Genomic DNA, 23,113 nt, shown 5'->3' on the forward strand with positions numbered 1-23,113 from the left:
TTCAATTTCACCGTCATTTAGCTCTCTAAACAAATCGGTAAATGACTGAAAAACAGCAAATGATATCAGAACGTGTTGGAAATTGATGACGTCGCTTTGAATGATGCATATTGAACGCAAAAATAGGCTGGAGTTCAAATAAGTTTAAAAAACATTGATTATCATAAAAAAATACATTGATTATCAATGATCTTTTTGTGTACAATCTGAATTGTCAATATGAGTCCTCAACGGTTTAGAAACCGGTGAAGATTCATATTGCGACCACAAATTCTACACATAGAGTTCAATGAAGACCAAGTGCTTGTGATAGTTTGAGAAGTAACATATTTAATGTGGTAAAAATCTTGCTAGGGGAGCGAGGTGGGACTAAAAACAGCCTGCCACAACCTCTTTACTACCGGTTCGTGCCACGAACCGGTACTAAAGGTGCTGGCCGGGCCCCATTCTCTTTAGTACCGGTTCGTGGTACGAACCGGTACTAAAGATCTCCTCCTGCCTAGCCGTTTGAACCAGCACTAATAGACACATTAGTGCCGGCTCAAATGCAAACCAGCACTAATGTGTCTCATATTTGACCCTTTTTCTACTAGTGTTTGGAGCCTTGCTTGGACGTGTGCACAAAGGAACATGTTGAGCCGTAGCACTCGTATTACTAATCATATTCGGCGCAGCCATAATTTAGTTAGTCATTTCTTTTCATGACAACCTTTACTAGAGCTGTCGTTTGGATTGGCTCTTGTGCTGCCAGTGTCTTCTATCCCCTCCCTTCCCCCCACCCCCCCCCCCCCCCCGCGCGCGCGCACACACACAAATAATTCTTAAAATTTGACTACATAGATCTGGAATTTGTATGTGTACAGATTAATCTCAAAACGTATTTCTTGATTTTTGTAATTTTCACACACACACTCGATAAAATTGGTGATCGATGCTAGGGCAACTCCAACATGCCGGCGCATTTGGTCAACGCGTGTAGACGCTTTCCCAGCCCAAATTTGTGTCTGATTTGCGTCCACATAGACACGAGATGCCATGGGCCCGCGTATCAGCCGCCCAACTACCTCACGTGGTCATAGTCAATGCCGCCACCTACTTCGGACCCACATGGCAGCGGCTGGAACCGTCCAGAGCCCACCCTCATTTTAAATGGCAAGCGTGCCGAAGGGAGAGGGCCTCATCCATTTTCCACTTTCGTCCACATCTGCCCGCTCGTGCCCCTCGGCTGACCCAAATAGATAAAAAAAACAGATAAAAATCGCATCGGTCGGGCTGGTTGGTGTCGCCCTTGTGTGATCTGCCTCCACAAGCAAGCAATATCCCCCAACTCAAAGCTAAGCAATACCGTCCAGTACGCGCCCTCTGCAACGGCTGACCGTCCAGTACGCGCACAGCGCCTCCCCCGCCTCTCCGCCATCTCGACACCGATGTCCCGCCTCCACCTCCTCCGCCGCCGCTGCTCCACCTCCATTTCCACCTCGCCGCCTTCACGCTCCTGGTCTCCCCGCGCTGCCTTTGCCGCTGCCACAGAGCGCGTCCGCGCCGGGACGCTCAGCCCGGAAGACGCACACCACCTGTTCGACCAATTGCTGCGGCAGTCCACCCCAGTCCCCGAGCGCTCCCTGAATGGATTCCTTGCCGCCCTCGTCCGTACGCCGGCCTCAGAATCCTGCAGAGACGGGCCCTCCCTCGCCCTCGCCCTCTTCAACCGTGTCTGCCGAGAAGAAGCCGGCCTGCGGGTGGCGCCGCCCACCATCTTCACCTACAACATCCTCATGAACTGCTGTTGCCTGGCGCGTCGCCCGGACCTAGGACTTGCCTTTTTCGGCCGCCTCCTCAGGACTGGCCTGAAGACAAACCAGAGCTTCGCCAACACCCTCCTCAAGTGCCTCTGCTGCGCAAAACAGACAGACGAGGCTGTCAGCGTGCTGCTTCATAGGATGTCCGACCTCGGCTGTGTGCCTGATGACTTCTCATACAACACAGTTCTAAAGAGCTTGTGTGAAGATAGCAGGAGCCGGCGAGTGCTCGACCTGCTCCAGATGATGGCGAAAGAAGGAGGTGTCTGCTCCCCTGATGTGGTCACATATAACACAGTCATCCATGGCTTCTTTAAGGAAGGTGAAATAGGCAAGGCCTGCAATCTATTCCATGAAATGATGCAGCAAGGGGTTGTGCCTAATGTGGTGACATATAACTCGATTATCGATGCATTGTGCAAGGCCCGAGCAATGGACAATGCAGAGTTGTTCCTTCGCATGATGGTTGATAACGGTGTTCCACCAGATAAGGTGACATATACTAGCATGATCCATGGATATTCCACTTTGGGCCGATGGAAAGAGGCAACTAAAAAGTTCAGAGAAATGACAAGCAGGGGTCTTATACCAGGTATTATCACTTGGAACTCGTTCATGGACTCCCTCTGCAAGCATGGAAGAAGCAAAGAAGCTGCAGAAATTTTTCATTCCATGTCTGCAAAGGGCCACAAGCCTGATATCATCTCCTACACCACTCTTCTTCATGGGTATGCCAATGAAGGAAGCTTTCCTGATATGATGAGTCTCTTTAAGTCAATGGAAGGCAACGGTATTGTAGCCAACTGCCAAGTTTTCAACATATTAATTGATGCATATGCTAAACGAGGAATGATGGACGAAGCTATGCTCATATTTACCGAAATGCTAGGACAAGGAGTCAATCCGAGTGTAATCACCTACTCAATTGTGATAGCTGCACTTAGCAGAATGGGTAGGCTGGCCGATGCTATGGATACGTTCAGTCAGATGATTTCTGTTGGAATGAAACCGGACACAGTTGTTTATCATTCCCTAATTCAGGGTTTCTCTACACATGGCGATTTGGTCAAAGCGAAAGAACTGATATATGAAATGATGAACAACGGTATTCCTCGTCCAAACAGTGTATTCTTCAGTTCAATAGTAAACAGTCTATGCAAAGAGGGGAGGGTTGTGGATGCACATCATATCTTCGACTTGGTTAAAGACTTAGGTGAGAGACCTAACATCATTATGTTTACTACGCTGATTGACGGATATTGCTTAGTCGGTGAGATGGACAAAGCATTCAGAGTACTTGATGCCATGGTATTAGCTGGCGTTGAGCCTGATGTCGTTACATATAGTACACTTGTCAATGGCTATTGTAGTAATGGAAGGATCGATGATGGGTTGATTCTGTTCAGAGAAATGTTGCATAAGAAAGTTAAACCTACAACTGTTACATATAACATCATACTGGATCGATTATTTCGTGCCGGGAGAACAGTTGCTGCAAAGAAAATGCTCCATGAGATGATCGGAAGTGGAACACCTGTGAGCATGCATACATACGGCATATTTCTTAGAGGACTTTGTAGGAATGATTGCACCGATGAAGCAATTGCCCTGTTTCAAAAATTAGGTGCACTGAATGTGAACTTCGATATTACAATACTCAATTCCATGATTAATGCAATGTACAGGGTTCAGAGAAGAGAAGAAGCTAACAAGTTGTTTGCTGCTATATCAACCAGTGGGTTGGTACCTAATGCTTCCACTTATGGAATCATGATCAGAAATCTTCTAAAAGAGGGATCAGTGGAAGAAGCTGAAGACATGTTTTCATCAATGGAGGAGAGTGACTGTGCTCTCAGCTCTCGTCTTATAAATGATATCATTAGAACATTATTGGAAAAGGGGGATATAGTCAAGGCCGGAAAATACATGTCTAAAGTTGATGAAACGAGCATCTCACTTGAAGCTTCAACTAGTTCGTTGTTGTTGTCTCTCTTTTCCGGGAAAGGGAAATGTCGGGAACAAATAGAATTGCTCCCTGCAAAGTACCAAATTTTCGATGGAATCAGTTGATGCACTGGACTTAGCAGATAAGCCTTGTCATGGTTCGGAGTTTCCTCTCAATGAGCTGGGTGATGGTGCCACCATGGTGTTCTGGGCTGGTGCTTAGCCACTAGGCGTGCATCCTATGGGCATTGTTCCTATTCTGCAAACCATCTCTACACAAGGGCTGTCTCGTGCGTGATGTGTTTGCTAATGGTGAAAATTTACTAATATTCAGGAGCAATTCGCAGCAGATGCTAACACTGAGTTTATCGAGCTCTTGCTACTGTATCAGGCTATTTTGAGTTCTCTGAACCTGAGCATATCTAGCGCATTTTGGGCTGAGGGTAATTATAATGAAATCGATGGACTATTCTACGTTATCAAGCTATTTGGATTTCTCTGAACCTCCAGTACCAACAACTTGCAATGATGGAGAGCTATTGAAACGTGTGTATATAAACTCGGAACCTTCATTCAATCTCCTGTACGTCCTCCGGTTTATGATGAACGAAAAATTGTTATAAGAGAAGACAAGAATGAGCATGGTATAATGGTCTTCTGTATACAGCTTTAGTTGTAGCACTACCATGAAAATTAATGACGTTCCTTCAAATTCAACTTTAGTTGTATTTTTTTATGGTTTGCAATTTTTATGTGTGGACTATTTTATATAGCCCTGTGTACAGCCCTCTTTCCTTCAAATTCCTATGTTCAATTTTTTGTACTTCAAGCAAGTTTAGTAATTACTAATAGTGATCTGAATAGAGGTGAGCTTGAGTTCTTCAAAAACAGCCGCCGCCATGAACCCATTTCTGCATGGTCTGAATAGAAAGAAGCCAGGCTATCAGATTCAGTTGGCCACTCTGTTCCCGCCAATACGCTCCATGAGTTGATGGCCATGTAAATTCCTACTCCCTCCGTCCCATAATGTCAAAAACGCTCTTATATTATGGGACGGAGGGAGCAGTTGATAACATAGATCCATTAGCTCCATATATAACAGGTTAATATCATGTCTGAATGGCCCTTGCTTATCAATCTGTTTTCATATGTACATGTGAAATTTCACACTTCTTGGGAAAAGCTATTTGAAGTTCTCCTTTATTATTCTTGCAGCGGGATCTATTTTCCTATGTGTGCATAGTTTGTGGTATTCATATAGTCGAGTGGTTTCAACAACCGAATGCATCTATGCTTGACACGATTAAGCTGCACAAAGGCAGCATTACCTTTCATATCCTTTCTAGGTATCTCAAAAGGAAGAACGTGTTTATGTGCCCAATATCCTTTTAGCTTATTATTATCCAAATCGTTCTCTGCTGTGACGAGGATAGAGTTTCGTACGCACAAGCATTTGCATGTCATTGGACTGGAGGATTTGCTTATCCTGTTTATTGAATTCAGCTGTTGTACTGTAAACTGTACTACGTTGACCTACTCTTTCATGTATATCATTCGGATACAGTTTCTTTTTTTTTTGAATTACGGATACAGTTTCTCTTTTTTTTTGAATTACGGATACAGTTTCTCTTAATTTATCTTTCATCTGGAATTGTACTTTAAACTGTACTTCGTTGACCTGCCCTTCCATATATCGTTCGGATACAGTTTCGCTTAATTTATCTTTCATCTGAAATCTGAGAGTATCATATCTGTGAGATCATGTTCTTCTCATTTCTTTCCCCTGTTTTTAAATCTTTTAAGAGCTACAAATTATGGTGGCTCAGTCCTTGCCCTTGACCCCATCCTTTCCATACTGTTAAATTATGGTGGTTTCATCTAGTATGTCAAATTGCCAGCATCTGACAGAATCAGTAATGGTTGCCATCCTTCTGTATTTGCTTAACTTTCTTTCCCAATAACTGTTGTTTATTGCAGCATTGATCAATTATAAAAAAGAGGATCATCTCCATACGTACTTTCAGGGTAAACATGCCTCTTTGCCGACCACTTACAGAAATGCAAATATTTCTGCATCATGGTTTTTATGCTTGCTCCACAAGTGATTATTTCGGTCAATGCTGCTTGCATCCTGGGGATAGGAAGAACAACAAATTACCAAGGGATTCTAGCGGGGCCATTCTAGATGATCCATGCCCCTTCGGCCGCTCTGAGGCTTTCTACTCCCGAAAGCCTTCTACTCAGCATGCATTGGATTGTTGTATGCTTCGGGCTCAGGGTGCGCTCCTTCCTGTGCTACGGCAAGGCTTCCATCGCCAATGGCCGTAGAGGAAGAGGTAACACACGCTTTACTGCGCCGTTCTTCAATTGTACTCCCTCCGTTCCAAAATATGTCTTTTTAGAGATTTCAATAAATGACTACATACGGAGCAAAATAAGTGAATCTATACTCTAAAATATGTCTACATACATCTGTATGTTGTAGTCCATTTGAAATGTCTAAAAAGACTTATATTTAGGAACGGAGGGAGTAGAATTAATATTTTTTCTCCCAATGGTTATTAAGGTAATTAATATACCAAGCATACCAGAAGACGGTCGAGCAAATTCGGACCCTCGTTAGTGTTATAGGGCCTGCCATGAGAGTCGGTCCTTCCTATTTTGGGAAGATTTTTTATTTTATTTTTTGCTTTTTACGCCTATCGGTTTTACTTCTTCTTTCATTTTCCTGTTATTTTCAAATCTGTTTTCTTTCCCTTTTTTTAATCCTTCATTCAATATTTTTTCAGATTTATGAATATTTTTTATATTCAGGAACATAATTTTATTTCATAAACATTTTTCAAATACATAAATGTTTTCTTAAAAACTGTGAACATTTTCTAAAAAATTGTTAAGATGTTTCATGTTCATGAACACTTTTTAAATTTACAAACATGTTTAAATCCATGAAAATTTTAAAATTTGGTGCTATTTTTAAAAATTCATGAAGTATTTTAAAACTTATGATCAAAATTTTGAACATTTTTTAGAATTCATGAATATTTCTTTCTCATTCATGAACAAATTTTAATTTATCAAAATTGCTTAAACTTGTGAATGTATTTTAAAATTTATGAACATTATTCATAATTCAAAAAATCTAGAATATTTTTAAAATATTGGAAAGTGTTTTAATAGAGAACAAACAAAATAAAATATAAATGGCTGAAAAGGGAGCGGAAAGAAATCTCCAACGCAGTATATACATAGCGCTCTATAGGAAGTGGCCGTGAACGTTTACTGGCAATTGCGAACCAATCTGTGGTTGGATGGTTAGAGGGACTGTGGTATCCCCAGCCCACCAGAGTTCAAGTCCTGGTGCTCGCATTTATTCCTGGTTTAATTTCAGGATTTCCGGCGATACACATTCAATGGGAGGAGATGTTCCCGTCGACGACGAGGTGGCTACGGTGACTTTGTAAATTTTAAGATGATATGTCGACTCAGTCTTTCAGAGGCGCTCATAGGGGTAGGGTTTGCGTGTATGCATTCATTGGGATGAGTGTATGCGCGTGTATATAAGCGCTTGCGTCTGTACTGTGTTTAAAAAAAAGTTTACTGGCAATTATAGATATTATTTCTATTTTAAAAGTATTTAATAAGGTACCAACCAAAAAAATAAAAAGTCGGCTGAAAAACCAATTGTGAAAAAATGTGAGTGCAATACACACATAGCGCTACATGGGCGCTGACCTAGCGCGTCTGGTTGCTATCCTACGTGCTACGCGCTGGACAACAACTCTCACAGTAGTGCAGAAACAAAACATTTGCAAACAGTGTAGATTTTTTGATATTCAATTTCTGAAAATAAATACATTGAGAAGTGTTTTATAATAGGAAAAAATATCAAAATCCCCAATCCACGATAGCACCGTGGCGAGCCCGCTTGTAGTAGCCGCAGCCTGAGGCGTGCCGCACCATGCCAAGAGCCACTATTTGGCGCGTGAGGCGCCCCCGGTCGCCACAGCGTGCACCCTCCAGCCCCGCCCCCACAGCGCCCTATTGGGCCGGCCCATGCGCGGGCAGGGCGCTCCCTGTTTTTTTTCGTTTTTACTTTTCCTTTTTTATTCTCTTCTTTTGTTTTATTCTATGTTAAAATAATTCAGGATTACAACAAGTTCTAAAATTTTCTAAAAATTGTGAATTGTTAAAAGTAGTTCTTCAATTCAAAAATGGTTGACGATTTAAAGAGAATGGACATTTTTTATTTTAATGAACATTTCTTAATTTGATGACAAATTTTTTATGAGCATTTTATAATAATGGTGAACATTTTTTTGTATTTGATGAATAAATTTTGATTCGATGATCATTTTCTGAATTCGATGAACAAAATTTGTATTCAAAAACATCTTCTGGAAAAAATGCAGCAGCAGCAGCAACAACAACAACAACAACAACAACAAAGCCTTTAGTCTCAAACAAATTGGGGTAGGCTAGAGGTGAAACCCATAAGATCTCGCGACCAACTCATGGCGCTGACACATGGATAGCAGGCTTCCACGCACCCCTGTTCGTAGCTAGTTCTTTGGTGATACTCCAATCCTTCAGGTCTCTCTTAACGGACTCGTTTCATGTCAAATTCGGTCTACCCCGACCTCTCTTGACATTCTCCGCACGCTTCAGCCGTCCGCTATGCAATGGAGCTTCTGGGGGCTTGCGCTGAATATGCCCAAACCATCTCAGACGATGTTGGACAAGCTTCTCTTTAATTGGTGCTACCCCAACTCTATCTCGTATATCATCATTCCAGACTCTATCCTTCCTTGTGTGGCCACACATCCATCTCAACATACGCATCTCCGCCACACCTAACTGTTGAACATGTCGTCTTTTAGTCGGCCAATACTCAGCGCCATACAACATTGCGGGTCGAACAACCGTACTGTAGAACTTGCCTTTTAGTTTTTGTGGCACTCTCTTGTCAGAGAGAATGCCAGAAACTTGGCGCCACTTCATCCATCCGGCTTTGATTCGATGGTTCATATTTTCATCAATACCCCCATCCTCCTGCAGCATTGACCCCAAATATCGAAAGGTGTCCTTCTGAGGTACCACCTGCCCATCAAGGCTAACCTCCTCCTCCTCACACCTAGTAGTACTAAAACCGCACATCATGTACTCGGTTTTAGTTCTACTAAGCCTAAACCCTTTCGATTCCAAGGTTTGTCTCCATAACTCTAACTTCCTATTTATCCCCATCCAACTATCGTCAACTAGCACCACATCATCCGCAAAGAACATACGCCATGGGATATCTCCTTGTATATCCCTTGTGACCTCATCCATCACCAAGGCAAAAAGATAAGGGCTCAAAGCTGACCCCTGATGTAGTCCTATCTTAATCGGGAAGTCATCAGTGCCGACATCACTTGTTCGAACACTTGTCACAACATTATCGTACATTTCCTTGATGAGGGTAATGTACTTTGCTGGAAAAAATGATGAACAAATTTTGAATTTGATGAACTTTTCTTTTGGAAAAACGACAAACAAATTTTTAGTTCAATGAACAAAATTTGAATTTGATGATTTTTTTAAAACAATGAACAAATATAGAATTTGATGAACATTTTTTAGTTCGATGAACACATTGTGAATTTTTATGAACATCTTTTAAATTTAATGAACATTTTTTGAATTGTTGAACATTTTTTACATGGTTGAATTTTTTTAATTCAATGGAAAAAACGTTCATGGATTTAAAATGAAGAAAAATTAAAAAGTAAAGAAGAATATAGAAAATAAAAATAAAATCATAAAAGAAAAAGAAAAATAGAAAATAAAAATAAAAAATAAAAATAAAAATAAAAAAGGAATAAATCAAAAAATAAAAATAATAATGAAAAACAAAATAAAAATGAATAAGAAAAAGACAATAAAACCTGATGGAGAAAACATAAAAAACAAAATAAACATTGGGGAATAAACGGCGGGCCGGCCCGTACGCTGGATCAGAGGCTCAGGGGGTTCGCTTGCGCACAACCTACACGTTGTATAGGAGCCGCCCACCGTGCCGAGCTCCGAAAGCAAGCCTCATCGGTCTCCTCTCCTCTTCTCCATCGAGCCAGCTCCTCCACAAGGAAGCCGTCGCCGGCTGCCCCCTTCTCCCCATGGGGAATGCATATGCCGGATAGGCCCCCTAGAAGTGCAATTTAACATATTTACACCCTACGTACCATATACCCATATACTCTTATTTGATCTTAGCCACGAGATACACATATGCCAACTGTATAATGTAAACTCTATGCTCCTCCATCCAATTGATTTGAATAACCAGCCTGACATACTTGTGTATAGAAACGTTGAAACAAGCTTTTGGGCACTTACATCTTAGATCCAACAACTTATGAGGGGATGTTGTACTTTTGCGCAATTTTGCGGACTCTCTGGGGGATTTTTTTGCAAAAAGTTTCAGATCCCCTAGGAGCACTTGGATCTGAGATCAAGCGACTCTTAGGAGCTCGTATCACCTAAGGTGCGGAAGCCCCTGATACTCTCCATTCTCCCCACCCCTCCACCTGCCTCATGCTCCCTTTTCTTCATCCACATCACCGGCTCTTCGTTCTTCACAGAATCTATTGAAAACTAGAAGATTTTTAGAGACAAAAGAGCTCACGATAACACCAAAGAGCAGACTGTTTTTTAACCTATGTGAGAGTGTCAGTTTCGGTATTGTCATTCGGGATCCATTATCTGACCAGACCCTTACCAACGGGGTTCACTTCGAGGAAAATACATTAAAGCTTTCACTAGTAATTGCAAGCTTTCCATGTATCCCTAAATTGATTACCACCAAAGGTGCCCGATGTCACTCTGCCTGTTCATTTTGGTCGCCGACATGCTCTAACGTTTAGGGCAACTCTAACCGACTGACCCAAACGAACAACAAATTTGTCTGTTTTTTATTCGTTTGGGTGGTTAGGAGGGGCAATCCGCCCCTTGTCTGCTCATTCCGGCCAGTGCGCCCAATGCGGCGATTCATTTGGTCCGCCCAGCCTGTTTTTTAATCAATTTTATCAGTAGTCCCACCAACGAAGAGCAAACCCGGTTCAATTTAGGTCCGAAATGAGTCGAAGTGGACATGACCGAGTTGGACCGGGTTTTCGTCCATCCAGATGCAAACGGATGCAGGTGGACGATGAAATGCATGGACCCATCGAAGTTGCCTTTAGTCCCTCGTGACAACAAGAGTTGATCGTCCGTGACGCCCCTGGCCGATCATTTGGTATGCCAATGACTCTAGTTTATTGTCGCTGCTCCGCCGCACCGTGGTTTGGGGATTAGATTCAAGGAGGACCAGAACAACAATGGGTGTGCAATTCACTGTAGCTACTTGCATGCCGTATGCTGTAGTAAAGAGTAAACCTAATAAAATCTTAAAAGTGCACATGCACTATTTGGTCGAGCCGAGCGGCCGCACGGCGACCGCTCGATGCGTCGAATCCATCGGCCCGCAAGCGCAGGTGTTATCTGGTCGGATGCTCGGAGCCCATGCACTATCCTCCCTTCGCTACTTTCTCTCCGACAAAAAATCCTTTCCTTATCCTCTTTCCCTCGTCTAGATCAAATCCGGTGAAGCAGCGGCTAGGGAGGTCGAGGCGAGGCGGCGGACCGGATGAGCCTGGAGAGCAGATCAGCCGGCAAGCCGGACCAGCAGCGCCGCCGTCTCCTCCTTGCTCTTTCTATGAGCAGGAGCAGGGGTCGCCCAGCCGCCGCAGCCCCGACGGGAAAGGGCCGCCGCGGTCCTCCTCTCGGCTACGCGCTTGGCCGCCGCGCTCCTCCAGCCACCTCCCAGCGCCGCCCGCCGCGCCAAGTACACCCCGGCCGCCTCCTCCACTTGCCTACTCCTGGCGGCGCGCGCCGCGCCTAGCACGCGCACGGCCGTTCCCCTCCTGCTGCCTCCTCCTAGCGACGCACGCCGCGGTCGGGAGGGCCTGTTTCCCTAGGTCCCCAACGCCGACGGTCGATTACAGTGCCATCTAGGTGTTGTTGCTGCATACTTGGGTGGGAGATTGAACATATGTGCCTACTTTCTTCTATCGGCAGAGGTATGTGCAGCTCCAATGAAATATGAGTTGTAGTATATGACTGTTCCGATAAAAATGTTTCCTCCCAGCATTGAATGTGCTGATATTTTTGGATTACTATCTTCTGAACTTGTAGTTGTGACACACATTGACCATTCAAAGAAGAAGTAGAAGTTTGGTTTTGGGATCACTGTAGGAGAGTAGATATGCTCATAGCAATTACCATGAGAGGACTACAGATGTCTCCTCAGTTCGTTATAAGTGCAGGTTTACCACATGGTCTAGGTTCAGTGTTCTGGACTACAGATGACTCCTCAAGCGTTCAGCCTCTTTGGGTGTACTTGTGGTTGTCTCATTTTCAGCTACTTTAGATAACATGGGCTTTTGGGCGTCCATGATTTACAAGCTGAAACGTTGTTGTGATAAAAATATGCATTGGCAGTTGAGCTTGCCGGTCGGGCGTCACGCCTCTGAGCTCCTACGCGGAGGACGACCTAGGCCTCAGATTTGGTGTTTCGTGTCTGCAGCTGCAGTTTCCGGTGAGGTTCTGGTCGCCATGGCCGTGGTGGGTAGGTGGGGCATAGGGATGGATTTCTTGCTTCGGTCCCAATTTATGTTGCGTCAGGACTACATGACGAGATGCTAGGTGGTGGTGCACCCACTCCCCTATGTATTTACTTGATAGATCTGGGTAGCTGCACGGAGAGCATTATGTAGTTGGCTAGTTAGATTATGTAGTTGCACAAGAATGACAGGGAAGTTGACTACATTGCATAAAAGCTTGTTCATGCACTCTGGGGTGTTTTTGCGCACACACACATATATGCTCAGTTGGCCTGCAAATGTAATCTAATTGCACACACATTTGTTGTTTAGTTGGCAGGATTAGTTGCACACACATATGCTCAGTTGGCCTGCAATGTAATCTAGTTGCACACACATTGATGTTTAGTTGGCAGGACTAGTTGCACACACATTGATGTTTAGTTGGCAGGACTAGTTGCACACACATATGCTCAGTTGGCCTGCAATGTAGTCTAGTTGCACACACAATAATGTTTAGTCGCACACACACAATATGCTCAGCGGGCTGCTCAGTTGGCCTGCAATAGTGTAGGAGTTTGCAGATTTGTTTCCTTTTTTAGCCATTTTTGTGCAACCGGGCAGCCCCCTTTGTGCAACTTGTTAGATAGAACTTACCAACATTATGATAAAAATAGCCAACTTAATTTTTCTTCTGATGGAGTATTGTGTTTTGGGTGGCACTTATTTTTTGTTCAACTAGGCAGCAAATCATGTGCAACTTTTCTTTTAATTCAAACTAGCCAACTTCATATATAAAAGTAGCCAACCCACCACATTTTCTCTCCCCTGTGCAACTTCTGTTAATAATTTGACTAATACATTGTTCGCATTTTTTTATTGCAGAGCCCAAAATGGCTGGAGAAGGAGATGTGCGTGACAATGAAACAGAGGTTCCCATTTTTTCTTTTTACCCTATTACCACTTTAATTTTTTGGGTTTTATCCTCTGACCATTTTTATTATGCCCTTTACTTTTACCCTCTTAACATCCCAATGTTTTTGTTCATTGTAGGGTTCTGCAAATACGATCTCACGACGGAACTCAAAAAGGGCTGCTAAGCGGCAGCCGCGTGGCGATGATAAGGACGGGGATGGAGAGGGTGACGATGTGAGTGGAGAACAACAGTCCTTTGAAATTTATTTTCCTTCATTTTTCTTTTGTCCTTTAGGTTTTTTATATGGCACACATACATGTTTAATTTTTTCTCAACCCCTTATGCTTGTTCATTTTTTTCTTACACAACTTTAGGGTGGTGAAAGATTCCTCTTAGTAAAACTGCAGAGAAGAAAGGTGCGCACGGAGGCAGTATCCAAAGGGGTAGATGCCACATCTTCTGCAGCAGCCGCTGAGGTAACATAAAATTCCATCAGGAATATTTTTTTACTCCACATACAGGCAGCCAAGTGTATTAATTTTCATACATAGTTGCAGAAGGACTAATTAAGCATTGGCATGCTCAACTTTCTCAGGTGCTCAACGTTGCCATCTTCAAGTTTTTTAGAATTGTCCAAAGAGTATGTAACGACTTGGCATCCTCAGGCTTTCTAGTTGCAGAATAGTACCTAATTAGTTGGCAACCTTAGTAATTCTAGTTGGACAACATTATACAACTAGTTGACATCCTCGGCTTCTCTAGTTGCACAAGAACTCAGATTAGTCTCATCTTAAAAAAATTGAGGATTGCCCAACAGTATCTAATGACTTGGCACCCTCAGACTTTCTAGTTGCAGAAGAGTATCTATTTAGTTGGCACCCTCTGCAATTCTAGTTGGACAACATTATCCAAGTAGTTGACATCCTCAGCCTCTCTAGTTGCACAAGAATATCTCATTAGTTGGCATCATCAGCATTTCTAGTCGCACAAGAATATCTCATTAGTTGTCATCACCATCATTTCTAGTTGCAGAACAAACAGGATATCAAGTTGCCATCCTCAACTTTTTAATCTAGTTTTCCAGAGAACAAATATTTGTATGTAATGATAACTAATCACCTCTGCCTTTTTTTTGCGAACCCCAAGATATTTTCAAGGGAATGAGAGAAATGAAGCAGATAATGTTGACATCCTCAACCTTTCTAGTTGCACAACAGTATATAATTTAGTCCCATCTCCAAAAATTTTGAGGGTTACCCAAGAGTATCTTTGGCACCCTCAGACTTTATACTTGCACAGTAGTATCCAATTAGTTGGCATCCTCAGCAATTCTAGTTGCACAATACTTTTCTAACTAGTTGACATACTCAAGACTTTTTCTAGTTGCACAAGAGTATGTATTTAGTTGGCATCCTTAGCATTTCTAGTTGCACAGAAAACAAAATACTGTGTTGGCATCCTCAACTTTTTTAATCCAGATTTCTGAAGAACAAAAAAAATTATGCAGTGTTAACTAATCACCTTTTTTCACCTTCATGATATTGTGCAGGGGGGGTGAGGGTAATGAAGGAGATAATGCAGAACGACAGTCACAAGCTGGTAGGATAAGGGCATCACCTGGGAGGTTGGTGAAGTTGAACAATAAGTTGAGCCCATTACAAAAGTCCCCCCTCTGCCACAAGCTGTTTGGAGGCCTGGATTCATGTTTTAGTTGCACACATTTACAGAAAAAGTTGGCTTTACATTCATGTTTAGTTGCACAAATATGTGTTTTTTTTGCACAGACTGCACACATCCATGTTTGTGTGTGTTGATTGCACACATTTACAGCAAAAGCTGGCTTTTGGATCCATGGTTAGTTTGCACATCTCTTTTCTAGTCTTGGCTGTTTGGTTGCACACATAGAAGGAAAAGTTGGTTTTGGATCCATGTTTTAGTTGGCACAAATATAGGCTTCTATTTGCACACATGGCATAAAAAGGTTTCTTTTGGAACCCATGTTTTTTTAGTTGCGCAAATATGTGCTTCTTTTTGCACAAACAGTACATCCAGTCCATATTTTCTAGTATTTGGCTGTTTGGTTGCACACATTGCATAAAAAGTTGGCATTGTTGGAACTGTGATTAGTTGCACAAACAGGAACATCCAGTCCATGTTTCTAGTTGGGGCTATCTGCAAAACTACTCCCTTGTGTCTATTAGCGGCCGCAAAACAGTAGCCATGGTGTCAATTTTTCTAAATGCTAGTGGTGTCTTGTACCAAATTAGTTGTCTTATATTTGTCTAAATAAAAATGTACCTAACACTAAAATGTGTCTAAATACATCAGTATCTTAGACAAATAATTACATGATGGCAGCAAATAGCATGTGGAGCTGCTGCGAAGGTCAAAACCAACACACGCATGCAAAAAGGAATCAAAGCTATGGCAGCAAGGGGACCACACCCGTGTGTCAGGTCGGACATGGAAGAATGGGCATGGGAAACCAGGGACCAGTGCACACTCCACAAATCGTGATTAAGAAATCTGACTGCCCAGCGCACCCCACCACAAACAGGGTCTAGTGGCTGGCGGCCGCTCGCGAGCGCTATGGAGCCAACGGATTTTGCGGGTCGGAAGGAGGCCTTCCTTTCTGGGAACGGGGGACAAGAATTTTCATTTTCTGGCCGGCCGCTCGCTACCGCTAGCGAGCAAACGACCGCCAGCCAGACGCATCCACAATTACATGTTGTATGCCCATTTAACGCCTCGGCTCATGCGCCCTGTCCTCCGCGCGTGCCTCCCGATGGCTCATGCGCTGGAGTGTCCCGGGTCCGCCATCGCCCATGCCGCTGCTCCTCCTCCCCCTCCTCTACCTAGTCGACGTCCGGCTTGCGCCTCCGCAGCTCCTCCTCATCACGCTGATGTCCAACGTCCACCTCGGCCACTGCTCCACTATGCCCATGCCTCGTGTCTGCCTCCGCCGCCACCTCTCCTCCTCCAACTCCACCATCCCGCCCTCCCCATCCCGGTCTCCCCACGCCGCCTTTGCCGCGGCCACAGAGCGCGTCCGCGCCGGAACGCTCAGCCTGGACGACGCACACCATCTGTTCGACGTATTGTTTCGGTAGGCCATTTACTATCTGATTTGCGGGTGTGTGTTCTCGCGGATCACTTGACACGGTTCTATCTTGGTGTCATCTCCCTTTAGCACCTCCGAACGACACGACGAGTTTCTTCGAATGGTGGTTTGTAACTACTTCATCTCCTCCTGCCAGCATGCGCAAAGGCATCAATTCCATCATCAGCCTAACTATGTGGCTCATTTGGAAGCACCGCAACGCTGCAGTCTTCGACGGCTACGTCCATCGACCGAAGACCTCGTCAGCAAGATCAATGATGAAGCACCGATTTGGGCTATAGTGAGCGCCAAGGGCCTGGATACCATCTTTCCTGTAACCTAAGATCATGTTATTGTTGGGGAACATAGTAATTTCAAAAAAAATCCTACGCACACGCAAGATCATGGTGATGCATAGCAACGAGAGGGGAGAGTGTCGTCTACGTACCCTCGTAGACCGTAAGCGGAAGCGTTATGACAACGCGGTTGATGTAGTCGTACGTCTTCACGATCGACCGATCCCAGCACTGAAGTTACGGCACCTCCGCGTACTGCACACGTTCAGTTCGGTGACGTCCCACAAACTCACGATCCAGTAGAGCTTCATGGGAGAGTTCCGTCAGCACGACGGCGTGGTGACGGTGTTGATGAAGTTACCGATGCAGGGCTTCGCCTAAGCACCGCTACGATATGACCGAGGTGGATTATGGTGGAGGGCGGCACCGCACACGGCTAAGAGAGATCAATGATCAACTTATGTGTCTTGGGGTGCCCCCTGCCCCCGTATATAAAGGAGCTAGGGGGGAGGCGGCCGGCCAAGGAGGAGGGCGCGCCAAGGGGGAGTCCTACTCCTACCGGGAGTAGGACTCCTCCTTTCCTAGTAGGAGTAGGAGAAGGGAAGGAAGGGAGAGAGGGAGAGAAGGAAAGGGGGCGCCGCCCCCCCTCCTTGTCCAATTCGGACTAGAGGGGGAGGGGGCGTGCGGCTGCCCTGGCCGCCCCTCCTCTTCTCCCACTAGGGCCCATTAGGCCCAATATACTCCCCGGGGGTTCCGGTAACCCCCCGGTAGTCCGGTATATGCCTGAAACCTCCCGAAACACTTCCGGTGTCCGAACATAGTCATCCAATATATCGATCTTTACGTCTCAACCATTTCGAGACTCCTCGTCATGTCCGTGATCATATCCGGGACTCCGAACTACCTTCGGTACATCAAAACACAAAACTCATAATACCGACCGTCATAGAACTTTAAGCGTGCGGACCCTATGGGTTCGAGAACTATGTAGACATGACCGAGACACGTCTCCGGTCAATAACCAATAGCGGAACCTGGATGCTCATATTGGTACCTACATATTCTACGAAGATCTTTATCAGTCAAACCGCGTAACAACATACGTTGTTCCCTTTATCATCGTTATGTTACTTGCCCGAGATTCGATCGTCGGTATCTTAATAGCTAGCTCAATCTCGTTACCGGCAAGTCTCTTTACTCGTTCCGTAGTGCATCATCCCGTAACTAACTCATTAGTCACATTGCTTGCAAGGCTTATAGTGATGTGCATTACCGAGAGGGCCCGGAGATACCTCTCCGACAATCGGAGTGACAAATCCCATTCTTGATCTATGCCAACTCCACGAACACCATCAGAGACACCTGTAGAGCACCTTTATAATCACCCAGTTACGTTGTGACGTTTGGTAGCACACAAAATGTTCCTCCGGTATTCGAGAGTTGCATAATCTCATAGTTATAGGAACATGTATAAGTCATGAAGAAAGCAATAGCAGTAAACTAAACGATCAAGTGCTAAGCTAACGAAATGGGTCAAGTCAATCACATCATTCTCCTAATGATGTGATCCCGTTAATCAAATGACAACTCATGTCTATGGCTAGGAAACTCAACCATCTTTGATCAACGAGCTAGTCAAGTAGAGGCATACTAGTGACACTATGTTTGTCTATGTATTCACACATGTATTATGTTTCCGGTTAATACAATCTAGCATGAATAATAAACATTTATCATGATATGAGGAAATAAATAATAACTTTATTATTGCCTCTAGGGCATATTTCCTTCAGTCTCCCACTTGCACTAGAGTCAATAATCTAGATTACACAGTAATGATTCTAACACCCATGGAGTCTTGGTGCTGATCATGTTTTGCTCGTGGAAGAGGCTTAGTCAACGGGTCTACAACATTCAGATCCGTATGTATCTTGCAAATCTCTATGTGTCCCACCTGGACTTGATCCCGGATGGAATTGAAGCGTCTCTTGATGTGATTGGTCCTCTTGTGAAATCTGGATTCCCTTGCCAAGGCAATTGCACCAGTATTGTCACAAAAGATTTTCATTGGACCCGATGCACTAGGTATGACACCTAGATCGGATATGAACTCCTTCATCCAGACTCCTTCATTTGCTACTTCCGAAGCAGCTATGTACTTCGCTTCACACGTAGATCCCGCCACGACGCTTTGTTTAAAACTGCACCAACTGACAGCTCCACCGTTCAATATAAACACGTATCCGGTTTGCGATTTAGAATCGTCTGGATCAGTGTCAAAGCTTGCATTGACGTAACCATTTACGACGAGCTCTTTGTCACCTCCATAAACGAGAAACATATCCTTAGTCCTTTTCAGGTATTTCAGGATGTTCTTGACCGCTGTCCAGTATTCCACTCCTGGATTACTTTGGTACCTCCCTGCTAAGCTAATAGCAAGACACACATGAGGTCTGGTACACAACATTGCATACATGATAGAGCCTATGGCTGAAGCATAGGGAACATTTTTCATTTTCTCTCTATCTTCTGCAGTGGTCGGGCATTGAGTCTGACTCAACTTCACACCTTGTAACACAGGCAAGAACCCTTTCTTTGCTTGATCCATTTTGAACTTTTTCAAAACTTTGTCAAGGTATGTGCTTTGTGAAAGTCCAATTAAGCGTCTTGATCTATCTCTATAGATCTTGATGCCCAATATGTAAGCAGCTTCACGGAGGTCTTTCATTGAAAAACTCTTATTCAGGTATCCTTTTATGCTATCCAGAAATTCTATATCGTTTCCAATCAACAATATGTCATCCACATATAATATTAGAAATGCTACAGAGCTCCCACTCACTTTCTTGTAAATACAGGCTTCTCCAAAAGTCTGTATAAAACCATATGCTTTGATCACACTATCAAAACGTTATTCCAACTCCGAGAGGCTTGCACCAGTCCATAAATGGATCGCTGGAGCTTGCACACTTTGTTATCACCCTTTTGATCGACAAAACCTTCTGGTTGCATCATATACAACTCTTCTTCCAGAAATCCATTCAGGAATGCAGTTTTGACATCCATTTGCCAAATTTCATAATCAGAAAATGTGGCAATTGCTAACATGATTCGGACAGACTTAAGCATCGCTACGGGTGAGAAAGTCTCATCGTAGACAATCCCTTGAACTTGTCGAAAACCTTTCGCAATAAGTTAAGCTTTGTAGACAGTAACATTACCGTCAGCGTCAGTCTTCTTCTTGAAGCTCCATTTATTCTCTATGGCTTGCCGATCATCGGGCAAGTCAACCAAAGTCCACACTTTGTTCTCATACATGGATCCCATCTCAGATTTCATGGCCTCAAGCCATTTTGCGAAATCTGGACTCACCATCGCTTCTTCATAGTTCGTAGGTTCGCCTTGGTCAAGTAACATGACCTCCAGAATAGGATTACCGTACCACTCTGGTGCGGATCTTACTCTGGTTGACCTACGAGGTTCAGTAGTAACTTGATCTGAAGTTTCATGATCAACATCATTAGCTTCCTCACTAATTGGTGTAGGTGTCGCAGGAACCGGTTTCTGTGATGAACTACTTTCCAATAAGGGAGTAGGTACAGTTACCTCATCAAGTTCTACTTTCCTCCCACTCACTTCTTTCGAGAGAAACTCCTTCTTAGAAAGGATCCATTCTTAGCAACAAATGTCTTGCCTTCGGATCTGTGATAGAAGGTGTACCCAACAGTTTCCTTTGGGTATCCTATGAAGATACATTTCTTCGATTTGGGTTCGAGCTTATCAGGTTGAAGCTTTTTCACATAAGCATCGCAGCCCCAAATTTTAAGAAATGACAACTTTGGTTTCTTGCCAAACCACAGTTCGTAAGGCGTCGTCTCAACGGATTTCGATGGTGCCCTATTTAACGTGAATGCAGCCGTCTCTAAAGCATAACCCCAAAACGATAACGGTAAATCAGTAAGAGACATCATAGATCGCACCATATCTAGTAAAGTACGATTACGATGTTCGGACACACCATTACGCTGTGGTGTTCCGGGTGGCGTGAGTTGCGAAACTATTCCGCATTGTTTCAAATGTAGACCAAACTCGTAACTCAAATATTCTCCTCCACGATCAGATCGTAGAAACTTTATTTTCTTGTTACGATGATTTTCCACTTCACTCTGAAATTCTTTGAACTTTTCAAATGTTTCAGACTTATGTTTCATTAAGTAGATATACCCATATCTGCTCAAACCATCTGTGAAGGTGAGAAAATAACGATACCCGCCGCGAGCCTCAATATTCATCGGACCACATACATCAGTATGTATGATTTCCAATAAATCTGTTGCTCGCTCCATTGTTCCGGAGAACGGCGTTTTAGTCATCTTGCCCATGATGCATGGTTCGCAAGTACCAAGTGATTCATAATCAAGTGATTCCAGAAGTTCATCAGTATGGAGTTTCTTCATGCGCTTTACACCAATATGACCCAAACGGCAGTGCCACAAATAAGTTGCACTATCATTATCAACTCTGCATCTTTTGGCTTCAACATTATGAATATGTGTATTACTACTATCAAGATTCAATACAAATAGACCACTCATCAAGGGTGCATGACCATAAAAGATATTACTCATATAAATAGAACAACCATTATTCTCAGATTTAAATGAATAACCGTCTCGCATCAAACAAGATCCAGATATAATGTTCATGCTTAACGCTAGCACCAAATAACAATTATTCAGGTCTAAAATTAATCCCAAAGGTAGATGTAGAGGTAGCGTGCCGACGGCGATCACATCGACTTTGGAACCATTTCCCACGCGCATCGTCACCTCGTCCTTAGCCAATATTCGCTCAATCTGTAGTCCCTGTTTCGAGTTGCAAATATTAGCAACAGAACCAGTATCAAATACCCAGGTGCTACTGCGAGCTCTTGTAAGGTACACATCAATAACATATATATGACATATACCTTTGTTCACCTTGCCATCCTTCTTATCCGCCAAATACTTGGGGCAGTTCCGCTTCCAGTGACCGGTCTGTTTGCAGTAGAAGCACTCAGTCTCAGGCTTAGGTTTCTTCTCCTGAGTAGCAACTTGTTTGCCGTTCTTCTTGAAGTTCCCCTTCTTCTTCCCTTTACCCTTTTTTCTTGAAACTGGTGGTCTTGTTGACCATCAACACTTCATGCTCCTTCTTGATTTCTACCTCCGCAGCTTTTAGCATTGCGAAGAGCTCGGGAATTGTCTTATCCATCCCTTGCATATTATAGTTCATCACGAAGCTCTTGTAGCTTGGTGGCAGTGATTGAAGAATTCTGTCAATGACACTATCATCCAGAAGATTAACTCCCAGTTGAATCAAGTGATTGTTATACCCAGACATTTTGAGTATATGTTCACTGACAGAACTATTCTCCTCCATCTTGCAGCTGTAGAACTTATTGGAGACTTCATATCTCTCAATCTGGGCATTTGCTTGAAATATTAACTTCAACTCCTGGAACATCTCATATGCTCCATGACATTCAAAACGTCGTTGAAGCCCCGGTTCTAAGCCGTAAAGCATGGCACAATGAACTATCGAGTAGTCATCAGCTTTGCTCTGCCATACGTTCTTAACGTCGTCAGTTGCATCTGCAGCAGGCCTGGCACCCAGCGGTGCTTCTAGGACGTAATTCTTCTATGCAGCAACGAGGATAATCCTCAAGTTACGGACCCAGTCCGTGTAATTGCTACCATCATCTTTCAAGGAACGCATTAAAATTCAACGGAACAACAGCACGGGCCATCTATCTACAACAACATAGACAAGTAAAATACTATCAGGTACTAAGTTCATGATAAATTTAAGTTTAGTTAATCATATTACTTAAGAACTTCCACTTAGATAGACATCCCTCTAATCATCTAAGAGATCACGTGATCCATATCAACTAAACCATAACTGGTCATCACGTGAGATGGAGTAGTTTTCAATGGTGAACATCACTATGTTGATCATATCTACTATATGATTCACGCTCGACCTTTCGGTCTCAGTGTTCCGAGGCCATATCTGCATATTGTTGGGGATATTACCACTAGGCGTAAACCGGCCGGGAGAGGCCAGGTTAACCCCATAAGTAGTTCATTATATCTGAAGCCCATGAAGACAGACGGTGACGCTTTATGAAGGTTCAGGGCCCAGAGCCGGTTTAAGGCCTGTAGACATAAACCGGTATTGATATGTAAACTTGTGTTGTAAGATAGAAAGAGCAGAGACCGAGCCGGACACGTTTATGAGCCGGCCTCGGGATTCTGTAAACCGACGGGCGTCAACCCATGTATATAAGGGGACGACCCGGCGGCGGTTCAAGGACAACGGACAACAACTCGAGATTCAGGCAAAGCATATTCGCTCCCTGGTCATCGAAACTCAAGCAATCCCACAACAACTGGATCGTA

General features: G+C 43.7%; 2 protein-coding genes across 8 annotated transcripts; both read left to right on the forward strand.

Annotated features, from left to right (window-relative positions):
- Positions 1–1,223: 1,223 nt before the first annotated feature.
- LOC109769052 (uncharacterized) lies at positions 1,224–4,967 on the forward strand. The gene has a single exon (XM_020327793.4). It carries the CDS (start codon positions 1,428–1,430, stop codon positions 3,867–3,869), a length of 2,442 nt encoding a protein of 813 aa, XP_020183382.1. The 5' UTR covers positions 1,224–1,427; the 3' UTR covers positions 3,870–4,967.
- A 6,314-nt stretch (positions 4,968–11,281) lies between these two features.
- Positions 11,282–15,285, forward strand: LOC120972787 (uncharacterized). Of its 7 annotated transcripts, XM_073507963.1 has the most exons (7): positions 11,282–11,839; positions 12,261–12,357; positions 13,247–13,293; positions 13,415–13,510; positions 13,652–13,753; positions 13,873–13,917; positions 14,827–15,285. In XM_073507963.1, exons 3-7 carry the CDS (start codon positions 13,255–13,257, stop codon positions 14,833–14,835), a joined length of 291 nt encoding a protein of 96 aa, XP_073364064.1. In that variant the 5' UTR covers positions 11,282–11,839; positions 12,261–12,357; positions 13,247–13,254; the 3' UTR covers positions 14,836–15,285. The 7 variants fall into 7 exon arrangements, 5 of the variants coding, with proteins under 5 accessions (XP_073364064.1, XP_040254244.1, XP_040254248.1 ...); XM_040398310.3 differs by lacking the exon at positions 12,261–12,357 and having other exon boundaries at positions 11,287–11,839; XR_005767004.3 differs by lacking the exon at positions 12,261–12,357 and having other exon boundaries at positions 11,288–11,839; positions 13,829–13,917.
- Positions 15,286–23,113: the final 7,828 nt, after the last annotated feature.

The sequence above is a fragment of the Aegilops tauschii genome, chromosome 1 (genome assembly GCF_002575655.3).
Source record: "Aegilops tauschii subsp. strangulata cultivar AL8/78 chromosome 1, Aet v6.0, whole genome shotgun sequence".
Classification (NCBI taxonomy): domain Eukaryota; kingdom Viridiplantae; phylum Streptophyta; class Magnoliopsida; order Poales; family Poaceae; genus Aegilops; species Aegilops tauschii.